The 14,520-nt window shown below is 28.0% G+C and overlaps 1 protein-coding gene across 1 annotated transcript in view; it reads right to left on the reverse strand.

Moving 5' to 3' along the window:
• The window catches only part of LOC129616834 (LIM/homeobox protein Lhx5-like), a 60,978-nt gene extending 46,806 nt beyond the window's left edge, over positions 1-14,172 (reverse strand). The window contains exon 1 of the mRNA XM_055532381.1: positions 13,467-14,172. Within this exon, the coding sequence (XP_055388356.1) occupies positions 13,467-13,500 (34 nt within the window). The 5' untranslated portion in view covers positions 13,501-14,172. The remainder of the gene's footprint in view (positions 1-13,466) is intronic.
• Positions 14,173-14,520: the final 348 nt, after the last annotated feature.

Here is a 14,520-nt window from a genome sequence, read left to right on the forward strand (position 1 = left end):
TAAATTAAGACGTACATTTCACAAAAAATCCTATTACCTTCACTCATACATCATTTTGTATGATTGCTCCTCTTCTTTTTCAGCACTTTTCCAAAAAACTTTTGAAAAAAAAATGCTTTTAGTTTCACTCTGTCAGTCTGTCCGTCCGTCTCTCAGTTTGTCCATCAGTAGACATGTTTAAAACACTTCTACACTCTTGAAGATGGAAAGCTAAAATTTTATATGTACATATTTTGTTTATTAACTTATGGAAAGTTATTTTCGTAGAAGAAAAGTTTTATCTATCCCACCTTCAAAAGTTGTACCCCTCTAAAACCCTAAAAATGCCAACTTTTAACTATTTATTGCAGTGAAACTATAAGCATTTTTAAATATAGTGGCCGGCTTCTTCTACCACGGCATACTATATTTGAAATTTAAAAAAACAAAAATTTACGACGTTTTGTTAAAAGTTTGAAATCTTACAGTTCATTTCGTTAGAAAAAAAATTTTCCCCCCCTTTCATATTATCGCTTCTCAAAATTTGTAGCTAATAAGGTGTCAACTTATACTTTCAAAACCGCAAGCTTTTTTAAATTTCTATAAATGCAAAAAGCTGACGGTAAATTCCGTGCCATTAAAAATTTAATTATTTTTCTTAACTCACGCAATTAACCCTTAAAATGGAGCATTATGTTAAAACCTTTTTAAATTTATTTTTGGTTTATTTCAAAGACTGCATAAATTGTTCATCCTAAATGTATGTAATCCTTGAAATAATTTCGTATGAGAATGAAAGTAATTTTCGATTAGCATGTTAGGGATTCGGTTTCCATTTTAAAGAAAACAAATAATTTATTGAAACTTATATGAGGATCAAATTGCGGTCCTTCTATAGGGCTTGCAACTCAGATAGCTAGGGCTTTGCAATTCGACAAAATTGATTACCTCATTTCTATTTATGGTTACGGTACCAAAGCACAAATCCACCAGATACAGACACAGTTAAATCACGATTCCAGGATCGCCATGGGTGCTCTCAAAACAACAAAAGTCGACAGCTTTCAAGTGTAGTCTGGATTCCTGTCTTTCGTAAATCGACGTAATTTATTTGCCGCCAATTTATACACAGGCAGTTTAGCGACGTTGCTCAACCCTTACATAGACTTGTCACTGCAATTGTGAGAAATGATATTAATATATAAAGCAGTTCTTCACTTGTGAAGGCGCTCGAATTCTCCATGAAACACGGGATAGATTTTGAGTCTCCGCAATCAAAATTTGCAGAGAAAGCTCCATGGAGATATACTTCAGAGCGCTACATAGACATTTCATTGTCTCAACATGGCAAATCAAACACAACGAGCGTAATATATCGCAAATTGTACCAGGAAATAGTCTTACGAAACTCTCAGGCGTATTGTATTTTTACGGATGCTTCAAAGACCGGAGATGGTGTTGGCGTGGCTGATGTCAGTGATGAGCTACAACTACTCATGAAAAGCATGTCATCTGAATATGAAATTTATAATTCTGAAATAATTGTTTTGTATGAGGCTCTGAATGTTTGCTCTCTCTTAGACCATGATTACATAATAATATTTTCTAATAGTTTAAGTGCGTTTAGTGCTATAGGCAACAGAAATAATAGGCAGCCTCTAGTAAGGGCAATTAGGAATGTGCTGGTGTGCTCAGATACGTTTATCAAGATGGTTTAAATTCCAGAACACTGTGGCATTCCTGGTAACGAATACGCTGACCGGAAGGCCAAAATGAAACGTATGCCTCAAGAGCTTATTTTAGTGAAATGAAAGCGAAAAGTATTGAAAGACATACCCTTCAGGCTAGACAGGCAAAATGGAGTAGCTCTAATAGTTTTCTTGGTTTACACTGAAGTAACTCTAAGTAACCAAAGTATATATTGAATAAAATCAGAAAATTGGAGGAAATTCCGCAGAATTCGATTGAGTCATGCATTATCTACGAACAAGTACCTATTAGAAAGGGTTTCCCCGCCAGAATGTCCTTTCTGTGGTCCTTTCGATGAGGCATGTCTTTTTTGCTTGCGGTAGAACACAAACAGTACTGCAGAGGTATTCGCTAACGGTGTCAGAAGTCTTAATTCTGACTACAGGTAATATTACAATAGTGGAGGAAATTCTTAGAATCTATAATCTCTGGCATGATATTTAAATTGATTGGGGTAGAGTCGGATTTCGAAACTTCATTCGAATTGTTGCAATTGTTTCTCTTTTGGTATTAATACCAAAGAGAAGCAATTAATCTCTTTTATAAAATTTAAATAATTTTTTACACTAAAAATAATAGTATTTTGTATAACGATTAAAACAATGACTTAATTATTGCATCACTACACATGACCTTATTATATAAAGATAAAAACCTATATTATTTTCCTTATGGTTATTCAAAATTGATAATATATATGAGGTTATTTTTCTAAGCCCAGAATGGTCCTAGTAGCCGAGGGTGTAACTAATATATCTTGATTTATAAGTTATATTAGATGTAAATAAATAAATAAAATAATTTTAATAGTATAGTAGGTATTCATATGTATGTACATAGATTGTTTTTAAAAGCAGTATTTTCATTTGTTGAAGGAAAATGTGCTATATTACAAACCATAGATTTGACCCAAATTTATTTTTTTAGTACTTTTCCAAAAACTTTTTGAAAAAAAGTGCTTATTAGTTTCGCTCTGTCCGTCCGTCCGTCAGTCCGTCCGTCCGTCCGTCCGTCCGTCAGTCTGTCCGTGGAAACTTTTTTTGTTTACAAAACTTATACACCCTTGAAGATAGAAAGCTAAAATTTAACACGTATATAGATCTTTGCTAGAAACTTATTTCCGTAGAACAAAATTTTTACTTATTTCCCCCCTCTAAAAGTTATACCCCCCTAAAACCATAAAAATTGCCTTTTTTAACTATGAAACCATAAGCTTCTTTGAAATTTTGCAAATGCAGAAAGGCAGTGGCTTACTTCCTCTAGCGCAGTATACTATTGCTAAACTTTAGAAAAACAAAATGGCCGTGCAAATTTACCGTTATCAAAAGTCCTTTTTTTTTTCAAATTTTTGATGTCGTTTTTCTTCTAAACCCAAGCTGCAGAAGCTTGAAATTTTAGGAGCTTTTAGACATTAACAAATAGTTCATTTTGTTAGGAAAAAAAATTTTTCCATCTCCACCTCCTCTCAAGTTATCGCCTCTTGAAATTTGTAAAATTTCAATTTTTGACGCCTTATATTTCGGAAACCTCAAGTTTTCTCAAATTTCTATAAACGCAAAAAGCTAACAGTAAATTCCATGATATTAAAAAATATAATTATTTTTCTTAACTCACACAATTAACCCTTAAAATCGAGCATTATGTTAACCCCTCTTTATATTAATTTGTGCTTTATTTCAAAAACTTCATAAATCGTTCATCCTAAATATATGCAATCCTAGAAATAGTTTTGTATATGAATGAAAATAATTTTAATAGTGTGATAGGTTTACATAAACCAGAAAGCAGAAAGCGTATTTAAAAGCAGAATTTTCACTTGTTGAAGAGAAAAGTGCTACAATACAAACCACTGGTTTGACCCAACTTTATTTCAAAACTGTGGGTGAACATATAGGATTAAATTTTTTAAATAAAGAAAAGGTTTAGGCAAAAACAAAATAACAATTTTATTCAAATATGTGTATGTACATATGAATGGATTAGAATTTAGCATTTTACAGTTTTTCGCTCGAACAATAAAAATAAAATTTTAGGTAGATACATACGTACATAAATTGTGTATATATATTTTTTTAAAGCTTCCTGACGAAACATAATATTCAAAACAATAACAAATGAAGCATTAATATTCAGTTGCCACAAACATCTGATGTCTTTTATAAAATCTGACATTTATTTAAGTTTATTTCGATTTTTCGAACTTAAAATATATGTGAGATCATTATATTTTCGAATATTATTTATTTCTCGTTCTAGGTTTGCGTTTCTAATAATAAGAAGTATTATTTCATTTGCTGGTTTCCGTTTCTAGTAATATAAAGTATAAAAGAAATGAGTGTGTTGTCGAAGAGAAATTGAATTAAGTTAGTTTCTAACTAACGTTAGTTGTAAGTATAGGCTAAGTTAGGTTAAGTTAGGTTAAGTAATTTTATCTTAAAAAGATTCAATACATTGTTTTTTCAAACTCATTTTCAATGTTAATAATGTTTCTTAGAAAATAACAGAATAATAATTAACCAAATGAAATTTTATTAATAATTTAACAAAAAAAAAAATTTTTACATTTTAAATGTTAAAAAAATAATAGAAATAAACCTTGTTTTTGTTAACTTTATTCTAGGTTAAGATAGACTAAGACTTTATTAAATGTGGCAAATAAAAAAAAAAGTTAAAACAAAAAAAAAAAATAATTTTAATAGTGTGATAGGTATACATAGACTGTATTAAAAAGCAGAATTTTCATTTGTTGAAGGGAAAAGTGCTACAATACAAACCATTGCTTTGACCCAACTTTATTTAATGTGACAACAAAAATGAATATATTTTTTAAAAAAATACACAATTGAAGTACAATTTGTAATATTGAAAAAATTTCCTAAAGTTTGAAAATTTCTTCGTAAAAATAAATTTTGGAATTTTGAAACCAATACATTAAAAACTTAAATAAGAAAAAGTACATATAGTATCAAAATTTCGAAAATTTAACTGTTAATCAAAAATGAATATGTATATTTTTCGCCCAAGACCTGAAAGCTTCTGTGAAAATAAGAGGGAATTTTGATAACTTTCAAAGAAAGAGAATAACATGGGGAAAATTTACTGTCATAACACATACGTATAATATCGCAATTTTTTTCATTTATGAACTGTCGGTTTCTCTCAGTGTCCGGGCCTGTATTTTTGTGATGGTATAGTGTTCATACACTATGTAATATTATAAGATACATAAACACATATGCATTATGAGTATTGGAATAAATAATTTCGTGTCAGCCATGGGTCAGCCATGCCTACATACATATATAAAATTATAATACAAACACAACATTGATGAAAACGGGTAAATGAATAAAAATGCATACACATGTACCTGCTTGCTGTTGCTACACAACCAATAATTTTTACAAGATACCTTAACTAAATACATAATATAAATGAAAAGAAATGCATACATAGTGTAAAATCATAATACATTTTGCGCATGTAAATAAGTATGCGTAGTTTATGCTCTACAAACATTTTTGTTGAATACTTATGTAATTATATAAAAGTAATGATGAAAATGGTGAGTAAAAAAATCTTTAAATTTTCGAGAATGTTGAATAAAATATTAAGACGATGCAAAAAAAATTTCTTGATTCTGAATTTTCAGAAAACATGTACAATTTATTATTTATAACATTTAATTTAATTTATTATACTATATTAAGCATTTCTTATATTATAACATTAGCAATTTCATGAAGAAAATAACGAATCCATTACAAAAATTGAAAACTTCAATCAAAAAAATGTTATTCCCAGTAATTGTTACCTTATTATGGGAAAACAAAGTAAAAGTTTCCTTGTCATTAGCAATCAATGTTCTTACAATTGCACTACAGGAATCCCTCGATATACGTCGTTTTTGGTTCCGGCCAAACACGACGTATATCAAAACAACGTATATCGAAAACCCATATAGAAAAAGTATGTTTTTTTACTAGAAAAATACTGATAAATACATAGTTGTACGTTTGCATATTTATTTAAAAATTCGTACATCTAATACATCATACCTTCGTAATTAATTATACATATAATATGTTCGTTTTTATGTAATAAAAAGTCTTTAAGTTCACAAAATGTAAATATGTATGTTTTTATTTAGATACATACAACATAGTAACAAATGCAACAAAACATAAAATTAAAGCATAAACAAAACGAAATTAACAAAAAAAAATATAAATATATATCTATGTACTTTGTACATACATTATGCAAAATTCCAAAATTCATCATTATGCATAAAATTTTAAACAAAATTTGTACTTTTTATCACAAAAAAAAATTAACACTAAACCATAAGCTATAATAACCATTGTATGTGTAAATATGAACAGGTAATTCAATTTAGTTCTCATTCAAAAAAATTGTATTAATTTTTGGTTGCACCAATGACGATATCATTTTTTCTTTATATAATTCCTTATAAGGATGAATTGCAGCATTAATCTTTTCAGTAAATTCATTTGCTCTTTGTTTATCTGCATCGCAGGATCTGAAGTCACTCGTAATTTTATCCAGTAACTGAAATGTTTCTGAAAGAAGTTTTTTGGAAATTTTGTTTTGGTCTTGAATAGCATTTGATTCATCATCCCCAACTTCAACGTCGTCACTATTACTAATGGTTCAAAATTAATTTCTTTTTCAAAAAAAAATTTCTCAACGACGTATATCAAATCTGAAACAACGTATATTAAGAACGAGGAACAAAAATCTCGCCGACGTATATCAAAACGACGTATATAGGGCCGACGTATATCGAGGGATTCCTGTATATGCTTTTCTGGTTTCTGAGACAAAAAAAGAACTATTTTGGTTTTCGGAACATGTTTCGTTACATACTTTTCGTGTGTAGTGAAATATTTACTTTAAGAGCAACTTCATTTAAAAATTTTCACATGCTTGTGTAAATATGAGTAATTATTTTATTTTAATATTTACAATTTTTTTTTCATCAAACTTTATGATAACTGACCAAATTTTATGTCATGTTGTTGTTGCAAATACTTTTTTAAGTAATCATTATCCAACATGATTGAACATAAAATTAGTTTAATCATATTTTTGACATGATTATCATCATGTTTGATCACAGTATCAGATTGATCAGATAATGATCATAATGATTCAAGATGTTTGATCCTATTTCTCTTAACAAGGCAGTGTAACAAAGCTCTATATTTGGCCAGACATGATTTGCAATAGGTATTCCTCAATTTTGCTAAAGAAGATAACTAGAAAAAGTTCAAATCAGTTTGCTTGAAAGTACATTCAATAATTCTCTAGGATAAACAATAATTCATATCAAGTTATATCGAATGAATTTTACTTTCCATCAAACTATAACCTAACGTTTAATTTCAACTGAATTTGAAAAGTATATACATACATATACAAATTTAAACGTTTTATTTTAAAATCTGTTTTTGTTGTAAAGCCCGCTTAAGTGCGTTTCAAAAATATCCAAATTTTATAACTTATCCGAACTCGTTTAACTGACCAAATAAAAGCAACTAAGTGGGTTTTCAATAATGTTTTAACATTGATTGCAAAAAAAATTGAAACGGCTTAATTATTAACTTTTATTTCACATTAGACGTATGCGCACTTTAACGAATTGGAAATACTAGTATGAGAAATACTAAATACTTCGTTGGCGCACTTTATGAAACCAATTTATTTTTCAACAACTTTGAAAAAAACAATTTTTGTTTTCATTTTAATATTAAATAATTTACTGTTAAAATAAAAAAAAATATATATATATATACATATATATATGTATATTTATATTTAGAGTAAACACAAAATACTTTGACGGAAATTTTGGGTGATTTTATAGTATAAAGAAATTTTTATATACAAGATCATTAAAAAATTATGCAATAATATGGTTAGAGGCTCAATATATCAATGTAGTTAGAGGAAACTCCAGAAAGCTTCTACTTTTTCTGAAACTTTGTATGTTCTTTTGCTTACAATTCTCATTCCAAAAAAGCAAAGAGCTTTAAAATAAAACATTACCTTATTTCGTTATTTATACATACTTTCGGGAATTTCAGATATTTTTATTCTTTTATCTTTCTTTTTCCCGATAATCTCACTGCGATAGAACAATAAAAACTTCTACTTGTCACGATAAAATCAAATATTATCAACAACAAAAATAAAAACAAGAATAATGATCAAATAGCTGCAACAAAGTAGCAAAGTAATTTTTTTACAAAAAATCTTGTGTCAGAACTTTCACAACGCTATTATCTAAAATGGTTTGCGCCTGCACTTTTTATTTTTTGACTCAATTAGATGTGAAATGACAAAACCTGTTTTTAGAAGGTTGGGAATTGGAAATAAATTGATATGGTTAAACTAACACTAAGTGAGACTAAATGTAAAGTAGTGGTACAAAACAAAATAACGAACGAATTCAAAATAGAAACGGGAGTCAGAGAAGGTGATGCATTATGCAATACATGAGCTGGATCGAGGTGGACACATATTTATAAGATCGGCAATGGTTTGGGCGTATGCAGATGATATTGTAGCTCTTTTAATGAAATGAAAGAAATGTTTTTAACATTAGAGAGAAGAGCTGCTTCTGTGGGTCTGATAATCAATGAGTCAAAGACGAAATACATGCTAATGGCGCGAAATGATACAAGAAGGTACCCTCAAAACATAACCATTAACAATTACACTTTGAAGGTGTAAGAAGTTTTACATACCTGGGTGCTTTAATAAATAACAAAAATGATATGCACATAGCAATTAATGAGAAAATTCAAGCGGCATAAAAATGCCATATACATACAAGCGGCTTCTCCAATCCAGGCTAATAGCCAGATCAATAAAAATTAGAATATACAATACGTTAGTTCAACCGGTACTTACATATAGTTGCGAAACATGGACCATGAAAACAAGTGGCGAGGAAAAGTTAAAAATATTTGAAAGAGAACTGCTCCGAAAATATTTAGTCCGAAATTAATGAAGAACTAATTTATGGCAAAAAATATCGTCAAATATATCAAGGGACACAGACTAAGATGAACAGGACACGTATCTCGAATGCCAGAACATCGAGCACAGAAAAGAATTCTAGCCGCAAGACCATACAACATAAGAGCAAGAGGCAGGCCTAGATCTAGATGACTCGATGGTATAGAGACTAATTGTAGAAGAATTGGGGTCCATGATTGGAGAGCAGCTGCCCAGAACCGTGAAATTTGGCGGAAAATTGTGAACGAGGTCAAGACTCACCCGGAGCTGTAGAACCAAAAGATGATGATGATGATGACTTTCATTCATATATCTGACTTGCACACATTTTCAAAAATTGCATACATTTAGGATGAACAATTTATGCAGTCTCTGAAGTAAAGTAAAAGAATTTAAAGAGGCGCTATCATAATGCTCGATTTTAAAGGTTAATCGCCTGATTTAAAAAAAATAATTATATTTTTAAATAGCATCAGATTTACTGTTATTTTTTTCATTTACAGAATTTCGAAAAAGCTTGCAGTTTCGGAAATATAAGGTGCCAAAAATTCAAATTTTACAAATTTCGAAAGGCGATAACTGGGGAGTAGTTGAAGGTGGAAAAAAATTTTCTTGTAACGAAATTAACTATTTATTAATGTCTAAAATTTGTTTCAATTTCAGACTTCTACAACCTAAGGTCTAAAAGAAAAATTACATAAAAATTTGAAAAAAATTTGAATTTTAGCGGCCTGTTTGTTTTTCTAAAGTGCAAATATTTCGGCACACCCGCAGTAGAAAAAGCAAGCCACTGCTTTTCTGTGTTTGTAATTTGGAAAATGAGTATGGTTTCACTGCAATAAATATTTACAAAATGGCATTTTTGAGGATAGATAAAAAAATTTTTCTGCGGAAATAAGTTTCTAGTAAAGACCTATGTACATGTGAAACTTCAACTTTTTATCTTCAAGAGTCTAGAACATTTTTTAAACATGTTCTTATACGCACGAACGGACTCAATGAAAGTGCTTATTGTTTTAAGATATTTGTTTTAAGATATGTATATGTATATAAATACAATAATTTTGGACAGGAATGAATCCTGTAAGGTAAAATGGTTGTTAACTCTTTTAAACACAGGAATTGTTTTATAATTACTTGTGTGAAAAAATTGCGTTAGATTTTTTTAATCACGGTTTGAAATTACTTTTTAATAGATATACTTTGACTTTTATAGTATAAAACGTCAATCAATAAATCACATCTGTAAAAGGATGAAATTGAATGGATCATTGTGTGTGTATACTAAGTTTTTATTTTAAAATTATTGTGTCACATAAGTGATGCTATAACAATAATATTAATAATGCTATATTTGTTACACATCTATTAATTTACTTATTTGTTCATGGCTATACACCATGAACAAATAAGTAAATACATGTAGTTTCACAGGTTTTCATTTTCAGAAGAAAATTCAACGTACATGTAGTTTCTTTTCACTAAGGTGATCGTTTCATTTCTTTTCTTTCATATAACTACTGTAAGATAATGTATGTTCCTAAGGAATACAGTCTACTTTCACATTTATTTTTTACATGGGAATATGAAAGCTATTCGAAGTACCGTCCTTAACATAAAGTCAACTAAATACCGTCCTTAACTTTATTTAAGATTATTTTTTAAATTTATATTTGTTTTTTTAAATAATAAAAATATATTATCTAAAATAATAAACAACATTACTGCAGTTTTGCATATAATCCCTACAATCTAGAAATATAAAATACTAAGGTACTATAAATTGTGTTGTCACATTCTCAATCTTTGTAGTCAGAATAATTGTTATTTAAATAGAAACTATGACAATGTTTTTTCTCTTCACCAGGGTAGTTTGTAAGTGTAGGTAGCGATTTCTTTTTATATGTCACAATCACAAATAGATTTATGCACTTCCGATATTCTTTTTGTTAGAAAATTTTAAGTTTAAATCTAATATTAAATTTTCTAAATCTAATATAAAGTTGTTTCAAGAATTTTATATTAGTATTTAACACATTACTCGGAGAGATACACTTCTTAACATTGTCACAGTTTTCCTAGTGGGTTATTAACGCAATTACTATTAAAATTAATAGCTTAATTTTTTTAAGTTAAGTTTTTAATTAACTATATTTTTGTTGTTTCTAAGTTTATTTTTGATTTTTTCTTTGCATTGTTTTAGTACTAAAAAATTCGGAAGTAATTTAAATAGCTGATAAATTGTCTTTTAGAACATTTTCACTGGTTCAAGGAAAAGTGCTATATTTCAAGCATTGGTTTAATTTGAATAATTTTTTTTAAGTCGTTGACTTAAATTTTATAAACCTAATAATTTATAAAGTAGCGCTTTTTGCTTGAACAAGGGAAAGTAGTTTTTCAAAAAAGCAATCTGCTACCTATTTAGCTTTCTTCATTAATTTTTTGTTTAATTATATGTAATAAAATGTAATATAAATTTATTTATATTTAAATCTAATTATGCAAATTATTGCATACATTTTACGATGAAAAGAAAAAAATTGCGAAAAATTAAAGCTCTGGTGAAAGTTGACTAAATATCCGTGCAGCTAATACATTAAAAAAATAATTAAAATTATAAAATCCAGGTACTAAAATGCGAAAGAATTTTAATTAAGCCTGTGAGAAATATCATTTTATTCTTTTGGGTGCTACCCTAACAAAATTTACCGTACTTAATCTTAAAGTGGAAAAACTTGTTAAAATATTGTTTTAAGTGGTAAATGTTTCTAAAATAAAGTAAATTCCAAAATGAAATTTCTTATGACATTGCTAAAGTGTATGAATATGATCTACTCAACATATATTCTGTAATCAATAACTAATCCCATATGTTTAAAAGATTTAAGCAGTTTCAAGAAAATCGCGAAAATCAGCACTATATGAAGTTCGTAACCATATATCAAATATTTTTGATATATCAATGAGAAGAGATACACTAAATTCACCCCTATTAAACATGTTGAAAATTTTGCTACAAAATTTAAAAAATTTCATCTTTTGTTCTTTAACCTTTTAGAAACCTTATTTGTTTTGCATTAAAAATTTTATGTTACTTCTAAGGTCGAATTGTAAAGTTATTTAAGTCAGTTAAAATGCATAATTAAATTTTAGAGAGCTCTTTTCTTTTAAACAAATGTAGAAAAAATTTGTTACCACAAAAGAAGTTTTTTTCTAAAAATTCTATAACAACCACCAAAAGCAAAAATGCTGCCTAAAATTTGTAAAAAAAATGGATTAGCAGATAATTTAATAAATAAACATAATTTAATCACTGTAATATTTGCCGGTGATATTTCGCAGTAAAAGAAGTATGTTTCTGTTTTCCTATATTTGGGAAATTTTAAAGAAGTTGATGACTTCAGTACAATTAATTGTCAAAAAATGTCTTTATGGTCGGTATGGCTTTGAGAGGCTTTTCAGGACCTCTATAGAATTTTTATTCTCTAGAAAAATGGGTTTCTTACAAGAACGGTTCAATTCATCAATTATGTATAAAGAAAATTTGCCAGCAAATTTAGCTGGGAATGAAAGTAAATGGTGTAGGTAGATGTATAAAGAAAATTGAAGCAAGAAAAAATAAGCAACTCAATTAATAAATCATAACTAAATTGATTTTTATTAGATCCATTAATACAATACTTTACCTACATACAACAAATTTAAAAAAGATCAAAAATTCACGACATTTTCAACAGGAATTTTCTCAAAAATTTAAAAAGTTTTATCGTCGTACTAAAATAATATTTCCTTATTTTTAGAAGCAACATGGTTCTTTTAAAACAGTTTTTTAAAAGTATCAATATAAAACACTAAATCATTTGTAAAAAAATAAGTTAATAATTTCCCAAAGTCCGTATTCACTATGTAATTCGTAATAGCCTGACATAAGTACATACTTAAAAATAGCAATAAAGTTTAAGTATCCACCCTTCAAAATACATATGTATAATACTTTTTTAAAAATCTTACGAGTATTTTTTACAGCAATTTTCCCGTCAAAAGGAATGAAAACCTGGAAAAAAAAATATTACGCTGTGAGAAACTAAATATTATCATATAACTTCAAATGTGCATACGTATGTATCAGAATACGTATCTTATGTAATAACCCATTTATTGAAGTTTTTCATTGAAATGTAAGATAAAATTTTTAAAAATATAAAATCCAAAGACCTTTTCCAAAAACAAAGATCTAAAGTTTTAAAATTTGTTTCTGTATACAATCAAATTAAAAAAAACTAAACTAAAGGATTTTCCAGAAAAATATTAAAAAAAGTTATACTTTTCATACATATAGCTTTTTGAAACAAACATACATATACTTATATGTACCGTTTTATGTGTATGTAACTTTCTTATGTGACTTATATTGCTAAACTCTCCTTATGGCAAGACCTACATACATATATACTGAGAAATGAGAGTTATAAAAATATAAAATACATATGTATGTATATGATTTTAAATACGATATTGAAAAATTGTATACATATAAGTTTAATGTAAGTAACATAAATGCTCTTGTATTGTAGAATTTAATTTTCATATAGGTACTTGTAAGTGCTTAGTACATAAGCACCTATTATAGGCGGCGTATAGAGTACTTAAAAAAAACGACTACGAGCAAAGGTAAATAATAAAGAACGTACCAATATTATGTTGTAAAACAGATCCAAATGCCATTAAATCCTTTACTGGTTGAGTTTGGGAATTTGAAATGGGAAATTCGTCCCCTAGGTAAGACGCAAGTGCGACAGCCCTAAGGGGAGTTTTCGATCCTTCAGTCAAAATTTTGATTATGTAATTATCTTTTTAAAAGAAAAAAATATTTTCCTTAATATTTAAGTTTTATAATTTTTTGACTTTCAATATTTCTGATTTCACTTCACTTTAAAAACATCGTAAAACTTATTAACAAAACACAAAAACTTAAACCAATGGTTAAAATATCAAAATTTCTTTCAAAATTTTTAAAATTGCTTGAACTAAAATTTAACAAAAATAATAATTTGTATATGGATTATGTATTTCAGATGCGCAAATAAGATTAAAAACATCACAGAAACACTAAATTAATATTATGCACATCTAGTTACTTAAGTGCAAACACGCATAAAATCATTGTTTCGTTCATGTAAGTTATTTCATTTCTATTCATTATACTAGGAATATATTCCTTTATTATATTATTCAACTTTTATTTTACTTCTAAGTTCAAAATAAAATTTTATAAAAAAAATTCTTTAAAACATTTTTACGAAATTAGTGCATTTTGCTTATAGTTTTTTAATGCACTGTAAGCATAACATTTTTTTACTCATCTCCAATTCCGAAACGTTTATTATAGCAGGAAGAATTCTTTTACACTGTCTATATTCTCTTGACTGGAAAAAATCTGGTGTATAATATTGCCAGAATTATAAAATATTAAGCTTTTTACTACCACACAATCATAAATGTGAAATATTGAAGGCGTTTGTTGGAAACTGATTTCCTTATATTCAGAAACTGGAAAGCAACTCCACCCTTTTATTTTTATAGCAATAACAATACACACTATTGTAAAGGTACCCATGCGTGGCTATTTTACTACATTATTGGGTGCATGTGTGAGTGAGCATAAACAAATGAATATACAAAACGCAAAAAAAAATATATGTGTATAATGTATACGGGATGTACAATAAAGTCCTATAATGTTTA

Source organism: Condylostylus longicornis, unplaced genomic scaffold, assembly GCF_029603195.1.
Source record: "Condylostylus longicornis isolate FDR11 unplaced genomic scaffold, ASM2960319v2 ptg000304l, whole genome shotgun sequence".
Classification (NCBI taxonomy): Eukaryota; Metazoa; Arthropoda; class Insecta; order Diptera; family Dolichopodidae; genus Condylostylus; species Condylostylus longicornis.